General features: G+C 39.9%; 2 protein-coding genes across 19 annotated transcripts in view; one reads left to right on the forward strand and one right to left on the reverse strand.

Moving 5' to 3' along the window:
- Nucleotides 1-15,495, reverse strand: part of CEP63 (centrosomal protein 63) — a 55,061-nt gene extending 39,566 nt beyond the window's left edge. For 9 of the 13 annotated variants that reach the window (XM_045088886.1, XM_045088881.1, XM_045088885.1 and 6 more), the window contains exons 1-3: nt 14,924-15,084; nt 6,285-6,353; nt 4,936-5,113 (exon numbers count right to left, since the gene is read on the reverse strand). In XM_045088886.1, the coding sequence (XP_044944821.1) occupies nt 4,936-5,113; nt 6,285-6,353; nt 14,924-15,084 (408 nt within the window). Of the gene's footprint in view, nt 1-4,935; nt 5,114-6,284; nt 6,354-12,666; nt 12,883-14,759; nt 14,904-14,923; nt 15,085-15,221 lie in introns of those variants that run through there. The other 4 variants (XM_045088882.1, XM_045088879.1, XM_045088883.1 and 1 more) reach the window with 4 other exon arrangements.
- On the forward strand, nt 15,217-22,695 carry ANAPC13 (anaphase promoting complex subunit 13). Of its 6 annotated transcripts, none has more exons than XM_045088890.1 (3): nt 15,217-15,347; nt 17,972-18,097; nt 22,514-22,695. In XM_045088890.1, exons 2-3 carry the CDS (start codon nt 17,999-18,001, stop codon nt 22,637-22,639), a joined length of 225 nt encoding a protein of 74 aa, XP_044944825.1. In that variant the 5' UTR covers nt 15,217-15,347; nt 17,972-17,998; the 3' UTR covers nt 22,640-22,695. The 6 variants fall into 6 exon arrangements, with proteins under 6 accessions (XP_044944825.1, XP_004762525.1, XP_004762521.1 ...); XM_004762468.3 differs by having other exon boundaries at nt 15,247-15,381; XM_004762464.3 differs by lacking the exon at nt 15,217-15,347 and adding an exon at nt 15,365-15,460.
- Nucleotides 22,696-22,981: the final 286 nt, after the last annotated feature.

The raw sequence follows: 22,981 nt of genomic DNA on the forward strand, positions 1-22,981 counted from the left end.
AATTTCCATTCATTTCACTTTTTTTTTAAATTTTCCACTCTTTAAGTGCTCAATCTTATCTTTTATCTCCTAGACCACAGTGAACATAGCTATTGCAAAGTCAGAGCATGGTAATGCCAGTATCCAGATTTGCCATGGGCCTGTTTCTATCTTCTGTTGCTTCTGCCTTTTTGCATTTTTGTCGCTTGTCTTTCTGTGTCAGGGGTTACTTTCTGAGTGGGTACCAAGTGTTGTATTTGCAAAATTATTTGAGGAAACAATTTAAGCCCCAGAATGGTGTTTTCCCCCCTTTGGAGAAAATTTAAGCTTACTTTTTCCAGGTTCCCAGAAGCCTTAGCACTTAGGACATGCTTAGAGACAGTGGCACTCTAAGATCCCCTTAAACTAATTTGAGAAATTTAAATGTCTATGGCTGAGTGGTGATTTCAAGAGGGCTTGTTCTATATCTAGCCCATCCTCCCTCCTAGGGTGCTGCCTTTTGGGGTCCCAATCCAAAGTAAGAAGGGGTCAGAGTTGCCTTGGACACCAAATCATTTATTCTCTTAGCACCTTGAAGTTATCAAAAACTCATTTAGTCTCTATCCTCTGAGCTACCTTCTCTAGTTTCAACTGTCCCAAGCCCTAGGCTCCTCCCTCAACCTCTAGCCAGCAGAGATCTTGGCCTGGTTCTTCACTAGCTTGTTTAGTACTCTACTTCAAGCAGACTTTTTTCTTTAATTTAGTTTATGTAGTTGGCCTCAGCGGATGGGCTGGCCCAAAATAACTAGCCTGTCCTTACCAGATATTAAAGTCTGAAAGATTCATATTTAACTGAAAACATCCTGAATAAATTTACTTTGAAAGCAGAATTCTATATCCAATCAAACTTTCAATCAGATGTAAAAAGAGAAAAATGATATTTTATACATGTAAGATCTCAAAAGTATGCTCTACCAAAAATGGAGAAATAAACAAAGATGACAGAGTCCAAAGAGACAAAAAGGAGAAAAGCAGGAAAAACTTCAGAATAATGGTGAAGGGAGTTGCCAAAATAACAGCTATCCAGCTAACCTAGATAATAGTTTATCCTTATTTGAGAATGGCAAGCTCCAAAAAAGAGAAAGAAGAAGAAATCATAGATAGGTTACCTGATATATTTGAAGATACATAGAAGACTTACACTTGTGTCAGAGAGTTTGGGAAGAATCAGTGGTAGGTACATTTTTAAAAGCAAATGAAAATTCCCAGGAAGACAAAAAATTATTTAAGAAATAAGTTTATCATTACACTCTCTGACTCAGATGTGAATAATATTTGCCATTTTAATGATGTAAATACTAAATGCTAATTTAACCAAAAATTAAGATCTATAATCCTGGCAGGATAAGGGGATGTGAATTTTATATAAAAGAGCAAAACTCATCTCTTATAGCAGCAAGTCATTAGATAAATAGCTAAAACTGAAAATTCAGAAAAATCAGTATTGAATGCCACTTAGAAACATGGGGAAAATACCAAAAGAAAGAATTAAAGGCATCGAAATGACTGCTTCAGAGAAGCCAGAATCCCACTTTCTGAGGGGCGGGCAGGTGATTACTGGTTTTTCTTACGCGCCTTCCAGAACCATTTATCTTTTTATTTACTACAAGTGGCAAGCATAAATATTAAATGAGAAGATAAGATTGCTTAATTTTATTTCTGTACCAAGATCCAGTCAATAATGGGCACTCACCAATACTGAAATTTCTTTAAAAAAAAAAAGGAGAAAAAGAGGATGAATGCTGAGAGTGAGGAATGGCATTGGGCAGAAAAATAGGAGCTAAGGTTTGAAACTGCCAGTATGGATGATAGAAGAAAGAGTTGAAATAACAGATTGTTTGAGATACAACTGAGTTTTCAGAAAGCTTTCTTAAATAGTAACTCACTCTTCATAACCACCCTGGGACAAAAACATTATATCCCAATTTTACACATGATGAAACAGGCTCAGATATATTAAGATTATTTGTCCAAGGCCAATCAGCAGAAAAGAGACAGAGTTAGGACTCCAAGTTCCTCACTCATTTCATCAGGTCAGCCTGCTCTGCATGGCATTAGGAGTTATCTATCACCAGCAGAAACAGCCAAGCCCAACAATGTAATCAGAAAACAGCTAAAGCATTCACTTACAAAATGAACTGTTTATGCTAGTGCTCCCACAAGCATGATCTGCACATAGGCTGGAGCTGATCACTACAGCAATCCAGCGCAAGATAAGGAGCTTGAGGCAGAATGTGAAGCAATGACATCACCAAACACACTGTTTAGTGCAGCTGGCATTTTTTTACGCAGCAAAACTTTCCATGAAGTGGAGGATGCAATATACTGATTCACAATCTCGTGAAAGCTTTCCATCTCAGTGTCGTTTGAGTAGCACTGGTTCATACCGTAGCACTGGTTCATACCATAGCACAGCTTCTAGGCCTAGAACTTTCAAACAAATAAGAATGACAAAAACTTAAAGCTCTATTTTCTAACTCCTATATCAAAGTAGATTATGAACGTGTTAAAAACCACACAATTTCACAGAAGAACTCTATGGGATAGAGTCCCATTACTAGCATTTGGTAAAAGCATTTTACTTCTAGAAACTTAATCAACTTTCAGCAACCCAATCAATGAAGCAGTAAATTGACCAGACAGCTACAATTCTAAATTTCTTTTATGTCCCCAGGCCAAAACTGTAATCTTCACATCCTTACCATGGAACCTATCCATTCAATCCCTTTAATTTCTTTTTAAGGTATTAAGTAATGGTAGTAATGCCCCTGAGATTAAAACCAAGCTACAGGAATAAGTTTAAACAGTCTCAGAGTGACTAAATATTCTCATAATCACAGCACGTGGGAATTTCTTTAATGGGTTTCTAACAAAATAAACAACTTAGATAGATATATATAGATATATATATAGATATATAGATAGATAGATATAGTGTTTTTCTTAGCTAGGAAACCGAATCACTTTGACTTACTAAACAAAACTACTTTTTTTCACCCCAGGAAAAATAAAGAAGTGGTAGCTAAAGTAGCTTACCAGACAAGGAGCATTGACCCTACCTAAATTACAATGTTTAAAAAATCAAGTATGATTATCATTCCATGTATTTTTTTTGCCATCTTCTACATCTTTACATGAGGTATAATTTTAAAATACATTCTTTAAGGTCTACTCAAGTTTTAAAATAAATTCCAGTTTAGCAAATGGCATTCACAGAAAACTGAATTTGATGTGGCCAATTGTATTCTGTACTGCTTTGATCCAAAGTGCAAATGGCCAGCCACTGAGAGATTCCCCTGACAAGCATAAAACACTTTTTATGATGACTAATCCTCTCCTTGTTACATGAAACGTTTTTAAAATGACACTCTTGCTATGTGTCATCAAAAGAATCATAATGTCAGTGTGTAGACTCACAGAAGTGTCCCCGAGTAAGCTGAGTCAACAGTACTCATGTGTGGTGATTCTACTTGTAGGAGCCCAGCAAAGTGGGGCGTGGGACCAGGGCCTCCCTACAACTTTTCCAACCCTCACATAGACATTGATGCCAGGCATTTAGAAGCAATTCTTGGGCTTAGAAGTGTTTTCTACTTTCCTTCCAATATTCTATGTTCTTCTTTTTACTGTATCAGCTAAACTGTGAGAAATCGATCAGCATATTAGTAAATTTTTCCCCCAAATCACCAATAACTAGTGGTGGTGGGATTGCAAGTAAGTTTTATTTTTCTCTTTTCTTTCTTTTCTCCCAATTTTCAACAAGGGCAAATAAAAAAATTTTTAAGGGTTTTATGAATTTCGTTTTAAATCGAACCCAAAGAGGCAAGTTACTAAATTTTGGGCTTAACTTTTTTACCCTAGCCATAAAATGAAGCCAAAAGCAATGTTCACTAAACTCAAGTCAATGTTAATAAAGGCATGTAATAGGATAACGGCTATACACCCTCTACATTTTCTTAAAGAAGTTAGGTATTATATGTGAGCAAGGTAATATGAAATAAATATTGATATACAAATATAACTTGAAATAAATATTAATATTCTTATGTGTTTTCACAACAAATTCTTCTCCTAAAAGAAACCATGAGAATTAAAATATAATATAGAAACTAAGTCGACATACAAATGCTTTTTTCAGCAAATATTTAAGAAACATACTTAGGAATGCAAACTGGTATAGCCACTCTGGAAAACAGTATGAAGGTGCCTCAAAAAGTTCAAAATAGAGCTACCCTATGACCCAGTAATTGCACTACTAGGTATTTATCCAAAGGATACAAAAAGTGATTCAAAGGGGCACATGTACCCCATTTAGAGCAACAATGTCCACAACAGCCAAACTATGGAAAGAGCCCAGATGTCCATTGACAGATGAATGGATAAAGAAGAGGCGGGGTGTGTGTGTGTGTGTATAGACACACATATACAATGGAATATTATGCAGCCATCGAAAAGAACAAAATCCTGCCATTTGCAACAATGTGGATGGAGCTAGAGGGTATTATGCTGAGCAAAATAAGTCAGTCAGAGAAAGACAAATACCGTATGATTTCACTCCTATGTGGAATTTAAGAAACAAAACATAAACATAGGGGTAAGGAAGGGAAAAAAATAAGATGAAAATTGAGAGGGAGGCAAGCCATAAGCAACTCTTAACTCTAGGAAACAAACTGAGGGCTGCTGGAGGGAGGGGGGTGAGGGATAACGTAACTGGGTGATGGGCTTGAAGGCAGGCACGTGACGTAACGAGCACTGGGTATTACATGCAACTTATGAATCACTAAATTCTATTCCTGAAATTAGTAATACAGTACACGTTAACTAAGTTGAACTTAAACAAAGAATTTTTTTAAAAAGAAACATATTTAATATAAAAGCCAAGGTCAAATACCAAAAAGAGGAGTGAATCAACAGCTTTACCTCTTTGTGTTTCATATCCAACTGACCCCTAAGGGCCTTAAGTTCTCGTTCACGGATGTCCAGGCAAGTTTCAAGAGCATGTGTCTGCCCTTCCCATTCAGATTTTTTATGAGCCACCATTATGTCAATCTGTTTCATGAGCTCTTGTAGTTCTGCTTCACAGGATGTCAAAAATCCCCTGTAAATAAGAACACATGCCCATGATTTTTTTCCTCTTTCCTGTATAAAAATATAGCAGATGTAAACCCTGCTGAGGTAGAATGATGTCAATAAAGAACTTATTAGAGACAAAGAAAAGGATTTCTGAGCTTTTCCCTTCCATGTTCATATTAAGGTGATTTCTTATTCCCCTATGTACCTTGCTTTCTTCTAATACCCAACTCTGAAGCCTAAGTCATTCCATCAAACACAAGACTGATGTCTAAGTCAGGCTTGTGAGCAATGCTTCCATAACCAACAACTAGCCCTTTTGTAATGTTTTAGAAACACTGTCAGGAAGAATCCAGGCAAGCTTGTCACATTTTTAGCTAACCAAAATAAAAAGCCGTTGAAGTGAGGAAGCTATTGGGAAAATGACAATACAATTTTAAGAACTGTTTCAAGAAACGCATCCTTGAGGCAGATGTATTTCAACTATTTCTTCCCACCTTATTACTAGAAACTTACTGCAACCGACCTTATGGTAAACTGACCTTTGTCCTTCACAGTTACAGGAGATGCCAGATATCTCAGAGGCAGAAAAAGAAGTAGACAAAGAAGTACTGGATTCAAACAGGTTTCCAGAAATAGCCACAGAAAGCTGTAGCTTAGAAAGCTTAAATACTTCTTTATAAAAGCATTTGTTCTTAATGTACAAAACTTCTGAACTTCAACTTTTCACTTTTGAAGAGAAAATTGAGAGTGGGTTGAAAGCAAGCAGCTAGCTCCACATTGCTGAGATAAGGCAAACACCCCAGAGAGAGATGCTGTCCACAGACAGGACATGGATCGGCTGAGCTTCCACTCAGCATTTTTGCTTCTATACCCAAGGCACAAAATGATCAGAGGCATAACTTGGAAATGCTTTTTAAACTTAGCGAGAGGGGCGCCTGGGTGTCTCAGTTGCTTAAGTGACTGCCTTTGGCTCAGGTCATCATCCTGGAATCCTGGGATCCAGCCCAGCATCGGGGCTCCCTGCTCAGTGGGAGGTCTGCTTCTCCCTCTGATCCTCCCCTGTCTCATGCTGTCTCTCTCATTCTCTCTCTTTCAAATAAATAAATAAAATATTTAATAAATAAATAAAATATTTAATAAATAAATAAACTAACTAAATAATTTAGTGAGAAGTTTAAGGTCAATAACAAACTTACCCTTCCTGTCCCCGATTCTGTATTCCTTCCAACAAAGCCTCCATCGCCAAATCCCCTTTGGTTTGGCAACTGGGAAAGAAAAAAAAAAATTATTCAGGAGAAAATACCTTTTTTAAGTTCTAACAGTCCTACTTAAAATGTGAAAGCACACAATAACAAGTAACTGAGAAAACACAGCACTTCTTAGGATGACTATTGAAGCAGTCAAGGAACACCACTTCAAGAAATATTCAAACCAAATACACTTCAGGCTGAAAGAAAGTAACTTACAATGATCTGAATTGTGCTGATACTCTCCCCACATGATAGTAATTGTACCTCATTCTTGTACCCCTATGAACCAGGGGGGCTAGAAGCAGAGGGACAGTGATACAAAGCCTCTCACAAAATGAGTGGAATTAGGGATTACACACGTCAGAGGAAAAGTAGATTTTTTTATTTTAAGAGACATTATAAAAAGATTGAATGCCCTGAGCTTGAACTCCTTGGTCCATCATGGGAGATCTTACCCACACCCTTCAGATGACAGGCCGGTGAAGCTTCCTAGAACATTCTCCCTCCCTTCAAAGGCAACTCTATAGGCCGTCCCTCCTCTCTACTTCCCCACTGCTAGTCCTTAACAGGTGCCTTCACAGGAGTTACATCGATCCAGAATGAGGTTTTTGCACACACGTATTCCTTACTATTCAGCCCTCAAGGGCAAAAATTTAATTGTATTCCAGCTCGAGAGCCTAGTGTTTCAGTATGGCACGCACATGTTCGATGTTTTGGCTGAACTTATCACAATTCCCCTCCCTCTTCCCAACCCCCTTGTACAAGCTGGTCATAGAGAAGGGCATAGTACAGAAAGAAAGAAAGGAGAGAGAACAGGCTGCCATAGAAAGGTAAAGTCACACCATTAAGAAAGGAAGGTGAGGAAGAGAGGTGAAAGATCACCCTTCAATTGAGAAATGACAATAGAAGTACCCTTTGCTTAAAAAAAAAAGAGAAGAAGTACCCTTTGCTGGTTTCTCAATTCTACAAAACATCAACCAATGTCAAACTACTTCTCACTCCTGAGACACTGCTCTTTTCCTTAAGCCTTCAAAGGTTCAGCCCTGAATTAGTCTTTAGGTAATTCTCAAAAGCTGTGGTGGAAGGTTCCACCCATTCGTCCTAATGCCTCATCCAAAAATTACAATGCTCTGGAAGGGGATTTCTTCATTTAACAGAGAATTCAGTGTCATACTAACCTCCAGATACACAAGGATGAAAGACATGCTCCTTTTCAAGGAATTAATAGTCAAGTATGTGAAAGAAAAAATTAACCAAGAATGTTCCCTCAGTATGATAAATGTAGTGACAAAGGTGAGGACAGTGTGTCCTGGAGACAGAGAAGAGAATGGAAGATTGGAAAATACAACTACTGCATGCTATTTGCATCCATTTCTAAAGTTACTAATGGAAGTACTTAACTATTTGTGCACAAATATGGCAGAGAGGCTTTTTCTCCAGCTGGCTGATCCTTCACCTTACACCAATGTTAAATAAAATAAACACTTAAAGATAGAGGTTTTCATGTTCTAATCCACCTTCTTTCAAACCCTGATATAGTCAATTACAGCACAATCCTGATTCCATGTCTTATTCTACTCTGGGGAGCTGCGAGGCAGTGCCCAGTCTACACAGTACATGTGGATAAAAAACCCAGGAGAGAGTCCTATTGTGCAACTAAGTAGTTTTGTGTCCTTGGACTGCAGTTTTTGCATCTGTAAAATGAGCAGTATGAACTATAGTCCCCAAGGTACCATGACATTCTAGTAGCCAATGTCCACTGTAAGTAGCATGCTCTTGTCTACTGTATATGGATATTTATTAAATCCATTAAAAAGTGCTATTCCTAAGGACAGCGCTACTACAGACATTAAAAACTATCATCAGTAAAATTATACTTCTTTAGGTCATTTCATTCTTAAACATTAATATATTTAGCAATATAAATTAGTAACACACAGTAATATATAGTAATAATTTTCTAGATGATATTATTTATAATTAGCAATGTTTACGACAGAAGGTAATAGTCACTGAGTGCACAACTGTTCTGCCTCCTACACACTGTTTAATTCATTCTTCACAACACTCATAAAAGACAGACACAATTACTTTGAGGAAACTGAGGCTTAGAGGGTTAAATAGGTTGACTACAGTAAACTATACATTAGAGTCATAGGATCAAACTTAAGCAGTAACTTCTAAGTCCCAACCAATATGCAATCTTCATAAATTTTACAGGATTCCAGATCTTAAAATACCTTAATCTTTCCTTTTGGCTTAATAGTGTCTTCTTGGCAATAAATGAAACCAAACGAAAAAGTCTGGGTACAGGAAAAAATGCAAACTCACCACCGTGGACACCAGATGGCAGTAACACAATAGTGAAAATAACCCACACCTTTGGAAATTGCCATTTCAGAAGTAAAACTAATGGTCCAAGACTAAAACAGAGATCTCTGTTTTTAAAAATTGGGGATGGAGGACCAGCAACATTCTCTCTAGAAAATGATTTAATGTGTAATGTGTTTCTTTACCAATTCCTTCACCATCTATTTGAACAGCTGCCAAACACCATCAGTTCTCATTGTTTAGGATCAGGTAAATAGCAAGGGCTCAGATTTTCTGTGGACTCTTCTCATCTGAGTTTCTCACCGCTTCCTTCCTAACCACACCGAGCCTCACTCACCTCTATATACTATGTCACTCTGCTTTCTTCTTTTGCCTGTGCCATGTAATAGCGATGTAAAGTTAGATACTCTTTGTTCATAAAAATAAATGCAAATTACTCACCATTTGTAATCTACTACTCCTTGCCACTAACGTAAAATGCTAACGTGGTTACATAAAAACTGTATAGCTCTACAACTGTCACTTCTGCAGTTAAACCAAGACCTCAACAAATATAACTTATTAATTATAACTCTTTTAAGTTATTTATTGTAACTCTCCTTTGGAATGAAGGCTATTTTAAATCAGTGAAATCTAGAATAGAAGAATTAAAGGGAACACAGGGTAGGAAGCAGGAAAAACACACTTTAAATCTTAGGGGAAAAAGAATCCAGATAGGATATCTAATAAAAGGCAAAGCTTTGAAATTCATTAGCATACTGGAATTTAAGAGCTAGAAAGGATCTGAAGGACTCCTCTTTAAACTCTTCATTTACAGATCAGGAAAAATATTCCAAGTATAAACCCATGATCAAATTACTCACAAAATGGGACACAGGAAGAAAATAAAATCTCTGGATAGAATTGTGAATTAGTGTGTACTAACAGAAGGGATATGCTACTTAACAAGTCTCATTTAAAGGAGGCTAACAATGCTCTGTCCCTTTCCTGTCTTGGCATTACCATGATTACAAAGATCTATGGCTCTGTCAGAATTACTATGGTTGATAAACTGGCTGCTCCAATAAATAATAATTTACCATTGCCCAGAAAGGTTCCTACTTAAACTTAAGGTGGAAAAAAAAAATCACAGATACAGTAACAAAGAAATTTTCCAAAATAAAAGTGGAATTTTTAAAACACTGATCAAACTATGGCTCAAAATCCAGAAAGAATAAGGAGGAAGCTAAGAAATCAGAGTAGGTAAAAATACACTTTTACGTAGGAAAATTGCATAAGTGAAGTCTAAAGACCACAATATTTGAAAGTTTCATCAGAGAGTATTATTTATCCAAATATATAAAAAGCATCTAAAAATTGAGGAGAAGGGATGCCTGGGTCGCACAGTCAGTTAAGCATCCAGCTCTGGTTTCGGCTTAAGTCATGATCTCATGGGTATTGAGGTCAAGGTCCTGTCTGGCTCTGTGTTCAATGTGGAATTTGCTTGAGTTTTTCTCTCCCTTTCCCTCTGCTCCTCCCCCAAGCTCGCTCACTCTCTCTCTCTAAAATAAATAAATCTTGAAAAATAATAATAAAATAAAAATAAAAATTGAGGGGGGAAAAGGGAATCTATAAAAAATGCACACAAGTTATGAACAAGTAGTTCACAAAAAAAGAAATGCAAATGACCTTAAACATATAAGATCAGCATTACTTACAATAGTCAAGATATGGAAGCAGCCCAAGTGTCCAAAAATTGACGAATGGATAAAGAAGAGGTGAGACAAATATACAGATAAATATACATAGACATAATGGATTGATATACATATCTCCATGGATATATACATATGACAGAATATAACTCAGCCATAAAAAATTAAATCTTTCTATTTGCAATGACATGGATGAAGATAGAGAGTATAATGAGTATAATGCTAAGTAAAATAAGTCAGAAAAAGATAAATACCATATGATTTTACACATATATTTAAAAAACAAAACAAATGAGCAAAGGGAAGAAAGAGACAGAGAGAGAGCCACAAACCAAGAAACATACTCTTAACTATAGAGAATAAACTGATAGTTCCCAGAGGGGAGGTAGGTGGAGAGATGGGTGAAATAGGTTTGGGGATTAGGGAGTGTACTTGTCCTGATGAACACTTGGTGAGGTATGGAATTGTTGAATCACTATTTTGTACACCTGAAATTAATAAAACACTGTATGTTAATTAATGGAAATTAAAATAAACACTTAAAATTAATTAACTAAAACACATGAAAAGATGCTCTATCTTGTTCACAAGAAGAGAAATACAAATTTAAAATACAAGTTACCTTTTCTTCTGTATTTAGATTAGCCAAAACTCAAAATATGGACAATGCACTCTTATGACAAATTATATTTATGGGAAAAAGGGCCCTCACATACATTATAGACAGGAATGGAAAATGATACAATTTCTATTGAGATTTTGGCAATACTTCGCACCTAAAAAATATGCCTTTACCCTTTGATCCAACAACGCCACTTCTAGGAAGCTTTCCCAAAGCCACAATGGCAAAAATACAAAATCACATATGTACAAGGCCACACAGTACAGCACTATATGCAATAGTTGCACACAACACAAATGCCTATCAACAGGGACTAACTGAATATTCATCTACCAGTGGAATATTATGAAGCTGTAAAAACAGATAACATACTTCTTAGGAGGATCTACAAGGCATATATTACTAGGGGGGAAAAGCAAGCAGATAATGCATTTGTTTTTATGGAGGGATAAACCCAAGCTACTAAATATGATACCTATAAGAAAGGGAACTAGGGAGTACCTAAGTGGCTCAGTCAGTTAAGTATCTGCCTTCTGCTCAGGTCATGATCCCGGGGTCCTGGGATCAAGTCCTACACTGGGCTCCTTGATCAGTTGGGAGTTGACTTCTCCCTCTGCTCCGCTCTTCTGCTTGTCCTTTCTCTTCTCTCAAAATAAATATTTTCTTTTAAAAAAGTAAAAGAAAGAAAGAAAGGAAGGAAGAAAGAAAAAGAAAGAGAACTAGGGTAGAGAAAAGAGGAATGAACACTAAACTTTTCCGGATATCTGTGTTTTATAGTACTAGTTTTATATTAACGTTTTAATATAATAAATCAAATCCAAATGGGGGGAAAAAAGCAGTTTGGAAAAATTGGGAAACAAAATTAAACAAATCAACTATCAATTAGATATCAAGGTGGAAAAATAACCATATAATAAAATGTTTCACATACCTTTAAAATGCAAAAATTCTATTGTACTTGTAATCCCAAGTGGAATATAACTAAAGATAAAAAATAACTGCAAAGAAATCCTAAAAACTATTCAGGAATCATATTGTTAATAATAAAATTGGTATAATCTGAAATCAATATATGTAATATAGGATAGGAAAAAAAGTAATTATATTAATGATATTAGGTTCCAAGATTTTCAGCAAACTAAAAGACCCAAACATAAAAACAAATATAAAAAATTAAATTATAATTATATAAATATAATTTAATATAAAAATTAAATTAAAATATGAAAATTAAATTAAAATATATATTTATATACTATAAATTAAATTAAAATATATGAATTCTGTATATTTAAAAATATATGTATTTCCTAACTCTGGCCACTGTAAATCCTAGAACCACTGACCAACCTGGCACCATGAGCACCTCTAGCACCCAGACTAGGGTCTCTAAATACCATCTCCCACCCAAAGGAACCAGGGCTTTTTGGTAGCCATTAATGTATAAATGATGAAAGAACATGTTTTACCAGAAAACATGGAAATGAATTATCAAAGACTACTGATCATATGAAGATGGACAGGAGCCAACATAAAGAGGTGCCACTGACCAAAGGCAGAGCAATTTGAGTATTAAAAAAAAAAAAAAAAAAAGACTGCAACAAATTGAAACAGTTTAAATACAGTCAAGTCCATGAAGATTAAAAAAAAAAAAAAAAAAGGCAAAACCCCTCATGGTTACCTTTGGAGATTGGTAGGCCACCACCTCATTACTGTAGTCTAAAAACAGGGAAAGAATTAAGCATTCTTCTTGCTTTTCCTGTACAAACTATATTTCATATAGCTGATGGCAGTCAAATAGCTGGTGGGGTAGAGTTCTTCTTCATAGAAGATTTTTAGGTAATACTGAAGGAATGATAGGATTAGAAAATCACCATTCTGCAATCCCTAATGCAATAATGGATATAGGCTATCTAAATCCATAAAAAGATTTCACCATTAGGTGAAAAGCTCATGGGGAATTTCAGGATGGATGGATTGGGCTAACAATACCTGAACGCATTACACTCCTCAATCTTAACACAAGAGAGCTCAGACACCTCATGCCTCTCTGACAATTAATGCAACAGATTATCTACTGCATCACCTAGGAATCATCTTTACCCCCACAAAAAAATAAATAAATTTGAGGTTAAGTCTGATCTTCCAGAGCAGAGCTATTCAACAGAACTTTCTGCAATTATTGAAATATTTTATGTCTGCACCATTTAGAGGGTAGCCATGAGGCACCTTTGACTATTGGGCACTTGAAATATGGCTAACAAAACTAGGAAACTGAATTTTTAATTTTATTTAATTTTAGTTAATTTAAATAGCCAGAGCTGGCTGGTGGTTACCATAGTGGACAGTGCAATTCTAGATCTAACTACTGGTTTAAAGGGAAAGATGTACTTGTTAAAAGGATGCCATGCGGTTGCATTAAGCTAAATCTAGAATACTGCGGGGGCGGGGGGGGGGGACACAAGCGAACTGCCCTATTAAAAAAGATTTAAACAATGTATCAACCAAATACAACATGTGGACCTCTATGGGATTTTTGATCTAAAGGAGCTAACTGTAAAAGGTCAGTTCAAAGGGACAGATGGGGAAATCTGAACCCAGACTGAATACTAACATGGAATTCTTACAAATTTTCACAGGTGTGATGACAGTAATCCACTTTTATAAAATCAAAAAAGCAAATTTAGCTTTCAGAAGAAAAAAAAGAAACAACCTAAAAATAAATTAAATCCCTGCAACCTCTGTTCATGTTAGCTTCAGATGAATTTCAAATCAAGCTGACTTTTTTTTCAAGTAGGTAACTCTAGAGGCACCTGGGTGGCTTAAACTGTTAAGGAGGCAACTCTGATATATCAGAGTGGATTACAGATGCTGTCCCAGCGGGCTACCACTAGTACATAAATGAGAAAGGGAAGGACAAAGCAAAGGTCTTCTACCTTCTAATGGGAGGAAAATGGCACAGTACCACTAACATGCAATTATTAGAAATAGTTTTTAAAGACCTGAATCTACATACATTTTTAAGGGCAGTGTGAATGTCTAATAGATGTTTATGAATCTCTAACCCATTTTAATTTCATTTTTACTATACTGATCACGGATAGTGACATAGTCAAAGGGCAAGAAGCTGCACAAATCTAAAGGCGGCACTGCATTTCAAGTAAGAAAATACATGTATTTTGTTATACCATTAAGCTACAGCATTAAGTATATGTAAATATGTGAAAGTAATATGTAGTATGATCCTTATTATGACTTCCTCTTCACATCTACAAAATGGAACGCAAGCACGAGGGGAACTCTGTAACAGCAGTGTACCTACCCTGCAATACTGTTTTATTAAAGGAATGAAATTGAAGGAATTGCATGTAAGGCTCAATGAAAACTATCTCGTGCACATAAGGGTACCCTAGATGTAAATGAAGACCAGTCATTGACAGCAGACTCATTTTTACTCTGATGTTGTAAGGAATGTAAGAAAAACACTGAGCCTAGATTTACTGCCCTCAAATATCTTCGCGATTACAGTGCCCCTAAGGAACTGTCCCTTTTAAACTCTCAGCCTGTCATTGATCTCCCACCCCTGATTTTTATGGACCAATCCGCAAACTCAGGGCTTCTCAACTTCTTCAATCCTTCAAGACTTCTGCCACTTTTCCATGCCTCTTGTACTAACATCAACTCACTTTTTAAGACTTGCTAAAATTCCCCCCTCAATGAACCGGCATCACGTGCGGTCAATGGCCTAAGTCACAACAATGCTGGGAAGCTAACCAGATAAGGCAGCCTAGGCGGGAGGACTGTGCCGGGGGTCCCTCCTCTGCAAAGGAAGAGCGGCCCGCAGCTGGCTCCGCCGCGGTAGACGTGGACTCGGCGGCAGCTGCTTGCACCCCCCGCCGCCCTCCCGCCGGCCCGGCCTCTGGGGAGGGGCTGACCACCTGGCTGGCCGGGACGGCGCGCCGGGCAAGGCCATATCCGCCTTCGCGGGTCCGCAGGGCGTACGCGGGAAGGCCGACGGGCCCGGCGCCGCAGCGGACCCGGGCCGGCGAGGGCGGGCCTGGTGGCCAGCGGGCTGCTGCGGAGGCCGGCCCCGGGCCATACGGCCGCGCAGCCCGCGGCGCCACCGCAGCCAGAGCTGCCTCCGGACCAGGACACGCCCGCCCCTCGTCAGTCCACCGGGCGCCCATGCGGTTACTGGGACCGCGCGAGCGCGCCCCCGAGGCTTCCCGCCGTTACCTCCGGCAGGGGGCGCGCACGCGCGTCACCGCCGACCCGACGTCCAGCCTCCGGCGTCGCCACGTTCGTTCCGCCCACCGCCCCCTCACTTTGAATTTGAAGTGTCCTCCCAGGCCTCCCCTCCGTGCAAGCATATGGGCTCACCCACATCCGGGGATCGGTGAGAGTGGCGCGTGGGTCACGTGAGGCTGAGGGGGTGGGGCTGTGTGGAAGCGGGTGCAGCGCTGGGTCCGGCGGGGGTAAGATTTTCCCGCGCCCAGAGTCTTGGTTTTGGAGGGACGGGGACCCGTAGGTTCCTTAGCGTCGCCCTTTCCAACCTTCCGTCAGTTGAGGTCGATGTCTCACTTCATCTTCACAATTGCTTTCCTTTCCGCACGCCATGGAAGGTGGAAGGGCTCTGGCGGGGCAGTTCTGGACCTCCCCCGCTTCCACATTTGGTAGATCCAACCGGAAGCCGGGACGGGGGCGGGCCCACACTTGTGCACGGATGGTGGTGGCCTGCGAGGGTCAATTCTAGCTACGTAGAAGGTCGTCTCGTTTAATTCATGTGACTATACGTTTGTAGAATTGCAGAGCACAGGAGTGGGGTCACACGTGCCGCGGGTTTGGGAAAACCTTGTAATGGACAGTGTGACAAGCTCCCAGTTGGGACCATTCGCTGCGCCCAGGGAGCTAAGGGACTCCGGGAAGGACGGGTACCATGCTCCCCCTGGGTCTAGGAGCAGACCTCCTGCAGGAGACGACCTGGGAGCCAAATTTTTTAGACTGGAGTTTAGCTGGAAACAAAGGAATTGTAACGAGCGTTCTAGGCATCGGAACTGTTACATGTGTAAGGCAAGTTTGCTCAGGAAGGTGGTAGTGTTTCATTCTGTCGAGTGTGGCAGGTGCTTTGGACAGTGGCGGTGTCCTGGACTTTGGCTGTCTTGATGCTTTCCACGCTGCCAGCCCCTGAAGAGTGAAGGCACCATGGGCCCTGACTCTGGAAATGAGATGTTGACCAGATGAGCTGACACCAGTGTTGAGTTTGAAAGGAAAATAAGCGTTACGGAGGAGGAAAGGGGCTTTTAAGTGCAAAGGCTGGAAAATATGGCAGGGTTAGTGGTGTTTGGAAAAGGGACGGTGAGAAAAGATTGAGGCCAAATTTGGGAAAGATGTGCTGCAAAAGCACATCTTTGGGAAAGAGTCTGCAATATTTACACGTAATAATTGTAGACACTGATACCTGAGAAATCTGTTACAAAGACTACCAGACTTGTTAGGTGGATCATAAAGACAAGAAGGAGACATTCAAGGGCCAAATGCTCAGTGAGGCTTGAAAAAACTTGACAGAAAGGTGGAATCTGTGTATGACTTGGAGAATTAGCTAGTTCTGATCAACTGGAAAAATGAAGGTATCGCAGGGGACCGGGCAACAGGGACACAGGACTGGCAGCAGGAAAAAGGGCTCTTGTGGGACAGGAATTCCAAAAATATAACTGGAACTGTGTGTACATTTTCTAAAGACAATATCCTTATACTTGTTTTGCGTTATCCATGGGGTAGTGCTGGATTAATTCTTGAGTGAAACATCAAGGCTTCAACTGTTTCACTGGTAGCCAAAATTGCTGGGCACCTTCCGCTTCAGTTTTGCCTGACTCTTTACCATGGGGTTAAAAACTCTTATCCAACCCCAACCTGTAATAATTATTACCCAGGCATTAGGGCTATTATGCAATCATGCTACTGGGGCCAAGCATAGGTCTGTATGAAGGAGTTGGGAGTCCATCCCTAAAGAATGTTCCTTTTATGAATGTTCCTAGCCTCAGAAACTAGGAGTGACTGGGAGTGCCTTTGGTGCCACTGGCTTCCAGGCCATCAGGATGACTGCTTTGTGGCAGGGAACACAGTAAATTGAACCTATGATGGAGCAGCAGAGCCCACACTAGGAAACAGGGAATCCAGAGGTAGGCTGCAGATGTTTAGGAGAAAAAATAGTCAGTCATGGCCAAGGAGCTAAGTAACATCTTGATCACTTGGTCCAGGCATTGAAGGGAGTACAGCATTAAAAGAGGAAAGAACCCCAAAGGGAAGCAGAAATGAGCAGCAGGGGGTCCTGCTGCTGTTGTTCACCTGCAGGTGCTCCTTTCAGAACTTGGATTGGGCACTATTTTAAGAAAGACAGTTTCCTTTAAAAGTTCAGCTGAGGATTTCTGTCAGCTCTGTAGTTGGTCACTTCACATAGCTCAGTTCAGTATCTCAATACGTTCATTTAGCTCCTGTGCCTAGGAATGCTAATATTAAAGCTGAGGCAGGTGGAGACTTTCTTGTAAAACATAGTGCAGAAAAAGCCTAACGGGGACAGAGAGGAGACTTGGTTATTAATTAGGGATTCATTGAAGGCATTCTGAACAGGGAAAGGTGAATATGCAAATTAGGAGAGAAAACCTATGTTCTAGATATGCTGTGGTCTTGTACACAAGGCTTCTGTCACACTGTGACATTGGTCTGTCAACTAGGCTATGTCTGCTGTCTGTCCTGTATGTGCTATAAAGCATCCATGGGTTGGGGGAAGGGAATGGGCAGTAGGGAGAGACTGGGATCTTAGAACTAGATTGTCACCTGACTCAGATGAGAAGATGAGTCTTTCCCATTTCCCAGGGTGATGTTATATCAAAAGATACATGCAGGCTAAAAAGCCCGGGGAAGCCTAATGCTCGATTACATCACCTCCTCAGTCTTCATGCTTAAGAAATAATCTCTCTGACTTACAGATCTGACAAGATCAAAGCTGCAGAAGAATGGACAGTGAGGTACAGAGAGATGGAAGGATCTTGGATTTGATTGACGATGCTTGGCGAGAAGACAAGCTGCCATATGAGGATGTTGCAATACCACTGGTAGGCTATAGTTTGTGCCAAGGATGGTGGGTTAAAGATATGATCTGGTGAACCCTACTAGAAGTAGGATGTCAATGGACAAACTAGTAGGGCAAAGAAATCCACAAAGATGTGGATTCCTTTAACTCTAGGAGACACTGGATAGTTTGACTTTTTATTTGAAGAGAACTGTAGTTCAGAGAGTTGATTTGAGGAGCTCAGTTAGGGGTCATGCCAGGAGTGGACTCAAGACTTCTGAGCCATGTTCTGTCTGCCACACCAAAGTTAGTAAAACAGAAGATGAGAGTTCAGTGTACAAAAGAAAGAGAGGAACAAGAAGCAACGGCATTTATACTATATTTCTTATTTGTCTACCTGTGATTGATCATTTGCTATTTTTAGAGACATTCTCGAAACACACACCTATCCTAGTTTCCCTGGAATATCTTTGGAAGACAGCTGGGTTTTCTCTTGGATTTAGACCAAACAGGTCTTGGGACACACTCTTCTTTCCCAATCTCTAGAGAACGCTTCTGCAGGGAGTTTCTTTACACTCCCATAATAAATCATCTAAAAATTGTGCATTAATTTTTATTTTCAATCCTATTTATGTCATAGAGGCCTAACAAAAAACACAGAGAACAGACTCCAGGGATTGTTTATCTTCAGATCATGCCAAGCGCCCTGAGAAGAGCTATTAATAAAATGCACCTTCCAAGTAGACTGCTGCTGCCTACTGAGAAGTAAAATTCCACTCACCCACATTTTCATTTAAGACTAAGAGATGATACTATGCTCAGTGAATAATACACATATCAGATAATAGGTCACAGCTTAGTTCAAGTTCAGAAAAACAGTGAAAAGGGAGTGCACAATGAGAATTCTAGCTGCCACTTAACTCAATACCAGTTTGATGCCACATACTAAGGTTGAAATTTGACATACGTTATTTCTAACTTTAAATACTCTTACAGGGGCACCTGGGTGGCAGGTGGGTTAAAGCCTCTGCCTTCGGCTCCAGTCATGATCCCAGGGTCCTAGGATCAAGCCCCACCTAGGGCTCTCTGCTCAGCGGGGAGCCTGCTTCCTCCTTTCTCTCTCTCTCTGCCTGCCTCTCTGCCTACTTGTGATCTCTATCTGTCAAATAAATAAATAAAATCTTAAAATCAAAATAAATAAATAAATAAATAGTTACTCTTACAAAGGTAGTGGTGTTATCTCCATTTTACAGCAAGGGAGTAGAATCAGAGAGGGAACTTGTGCAAAGCTGGGTAGCTGGTAAATTAGACTTCACACTTAGGTCTGTGTGAAGGCTCCAGATCCTGTCTTGCAAACTTTTGTTTTTTCACTTGGCAGGCACAATTCCTGCCCTTGGGATCTAGAGAGACAACACACAGAAATAAGTAATTGCAGTAATAAATGTTATAAGCCAGGTTGTGAATAGTGATGTAGGATAGGAAGTGAGTGATGCTTGTTGAGCATCAGGAAAGGCTTCGGAGAGAATGTAATATTTAAGCTGGCCATAAGGGAGGGCCAGAAATGTAGTGGGGGTAGACAAGGGCACTCTCAACAGAGGGGACAGATGTGCACAGGCTCAGAGTTTTGAAAGGCTTTGGGAGATGGTGAGACATTCATTGTGGACAGAGACTATATTTATCATCTAAGGTAGGCAGAAAAGATGGGCTTGGACCAGATTTTGAGACGCGTATATGACGCCATGCTTAGACTTCATTCTGAGGATAACCAGGAATGAGTGGTTTTCAAAATAGAAATCTGCCACACTCAAATTTGAGTTTTAGAATGTTAGTTCAGAAGGGAATTGTTAGGGAATGTGTGCCATGGAGAAAGGGGCGAGTGATAGGGCAGAGGGACCAGTGAGGAAGCGATCGCAGTAGTATGAGGAGGAGAACCTGACCAAAGGCACGTAGGTGGAGGGGAACTGCTGAATTTTGCAGGCATATGGCAGGATTTGGGGACCACTTCTGTGGAAGGGGTTGAGAGAGAAGGACGTTTCCAGGGTGTAGCCTGGCCTTCTTGTTATTCTGTGTCTTTTCCTGTCTCATGACTCTCAGGGAATGTGGACTGGTTAGCTTTTGTTGCTGCCTAACAGATCTCCCCCAGAGTGACTTCAAACAATAGCTGTTTATCTCGTGATTTGTGTCTCAGCTGAGAGGGTCTTCCAGTCTCCAGCTCTGCTGATCCCGGCTAGACTTGCTGGTGTTCTGCAGTCAGTCAGCAGGCCGGCTGGAGGCTGGGGAATGAGGAGACTTTTCACACATCTGGTAGGTAGCAGGTCAGCTGGGATGATGAGGTCAAAGCCTCATTATCCAGCGGACTAGCCTAGACTGCACCTGGCCATCTCAGGGTTCCAAGAATAGCAAGAGAAGGACTGTGAGGCTTCATGGAGCTTAGCCAAGAATGGGCCCAAGGACACTGTGGCTGCTCTCTGCTAGCCAAGGCAAGTCACTCAGTCAGTCCCAATCTGAAATTGGGGAAATAAGACTCTGCCTTTTCATGGGAGTAGCTGCCAAGAATTGAGGCCAGTTTGCAATAAGCCATAATTGATAGTTGTGTTTATGATAGTTTATGATACTTTGTGTTGGTTTCAAAGCACGTTCACGTTTTTTCATCTTGGCATTCAGTGTAAGAGACAGTAGTGTCCAAATGAAAAATACTGTTTTAGAAGTTATACCACAGAGGAGCGCCTGGGTGGTTCAGTTGGTTGAGTATCTAACCCTTGGTTTTAGCTTAGGTCATTATCTTTTGGTCCTGGGATCGAGTCCAGAATTGGGCTCTGGGCTTAGTGCACTCAGAGTCTGCTTGGGCGCACACACACACACATATGCTCTCTCTCTCTCTCTTTCTCTCTCTAACCTTAACCCTAGCCTTAACTCTCTCTCAAAATAAATAAAATCTTAAATATATATATATATATATACCACAGATGAGATGAAATTAAGTTACTTGTCTGTCAGTTAAATAATTCACTAACCAAGGACTTGTTTGTGCTTTGTGAGCTATAAATAATTATTAGAACCAAATTTACTCTTTAGGTTTGAATGTATGATTGCTCTACAGTAAATGATAGTTCTTTGTAATTCATACAACTATGTTAGAGTCTCAATATTGTGTTTATAAAACAACATGTGTGCTCAGAACAACATGTGTTCAGATACATTTGTACATATTGTAAGTCAATTTATATATATTGAGCGTATTTTTGAAAGAAAAACATTCATATGCTGCAAATTGGAATCAGTGGGAAATTGAAAGTCTCAATATTGAATAACAGTTTTTGCCCCCCAAAAAAGTATAAATTGAAATAATTGAAAAGAAATATATTGGTGTCAGTAAACTCCAGTACAAAGCAGACTCCTGGTAATAAGAAATTTAAATTTAAAATATTAGGAAACTACCAAAAGTTCTTAACCACACACATAAAAACATAGTTAACTATATGAGGTGACGGGTGTGTTAACTAGCCCTATTGTGATAATCACTTCATAGTATGTATGTATCAGATCATCATTTGGTACACCTTAAACTCACACAGTGTTCTATGTAAATTAAAGCTCAAGCTGAAAAAATATGTCACATTCCCTAGTAAGTGTGGTCCATGGCTTAAGATTCTAAGACAGATGCTAGCAGGGGAGGAACCGGTCATTTGCCAAGGTTTGTGTTGCTGTGCTCCAGCACTAGGGTGACACCTCACCTAGTATGTTACATTTTCAGCCCTCACCACTCACCTCCGTAAGAACATTGGCAGGATGGGCACGGGATAGTTTGTTAAAATACATTTCTTATACTTAAGGAATATTCCAGCAAATGTGGTATTCAATGAAAGCAGCCTCCCAAAAAAGGACTGAGTATTGGGTTCTTGTCAGTGAGCCCAGCCACTAGTAATAAGAGCAGCCGTTCCTTGAGCATCAGATGGCTGCCCGCAGGAGTGAGCACTCCATCTCAGTTACCCCATTTAGTTTCACAGATGTCCTCTGAGGTGATGGCTACTCTTTCCTCTGATTACCCAAGAGGAGATAAAAAGTCCATCTTTTCATCCTAGTTCTTTCTTTAGGATAGATTTCTGTCAGTTATGCTGCCTGTTTCTAAGAACTCAGAGGTTTGATTTCTAAGTGCTCTTGAGGTTTTTTTGTTTTTGTTTTTGTTTTTTTTAGATTATTTATTTATTTATTTGACAGAGAGAGAGATCACAAGTAGATAGAGAGGCAGGCAGAGAGAGAGAGAGAGAGGGAAGCAGGCTCCCTGCTGAGCAGAGAGCCCGATGTGGGACTTGATCCCAGGACCCTGAGATCATGACCTGAGCTGAAGGCAGCGGCTTAACCTACTGAGCCACCCAGGCACCCAAAGTGCTCTTGAGTTTTAAGGGGTTTCTTAATGCAGAGTGTACCAGCATTCTGAATGTCTGTTGTACCTTTGCAGAATGAGCTTCCTGAACCTGAACAGGACAACGGTGGCACCACGGAATCTGTTAAGGAACAAGAAATGAAGTGGACCGACTTGGCCTTACAGTATCTCCATGAGAATGTTCCCCCTGTAGGAAACTAACACCTGGCTCCTTTCTCATGGACAGATTTTTGAAAAATACATAGATACAAAATGTTTTCTTTCTGTCTCCTCATTCAGATCTTGACATGATAAATCTACACTAAAAAATATACACCCAACTAGTTTTTGTGACGACAAAATGCAGTGTGAAAACACCAGAATGAAAAACCGGTTGAGATTTCTCAGGAATGCAGAATATTTGGCCCTTTGAACCAAAAGTTCTTCATTCACTAGCTTGTGTTTGAACATGACTGGTTCAACATTTGCCTTTCACTCTGATTTAGCTTTACTGTCAGAGTTGTGTCCCGTGACATGGGTGACTGAAGAGATGAGAGGGCCGGG

This window comes from Mustela putorius, unplaced genomic scaffold (assembly GCF_011764305.1).
Source record: "Mustela putorius furo isolate JIRA1106 unplaced genomic scaffold, ASM1176430v1.1 tig00003834_pilon_pilon_pilon, whole genome shotgun sequence".
In the NCBI taxonomy this organism is placed as follows: Eukaryota; Metazoa; Chordata; class Mammalia; order Carnivora; family Mustelidae; genus Mustela; species Mustela putorius.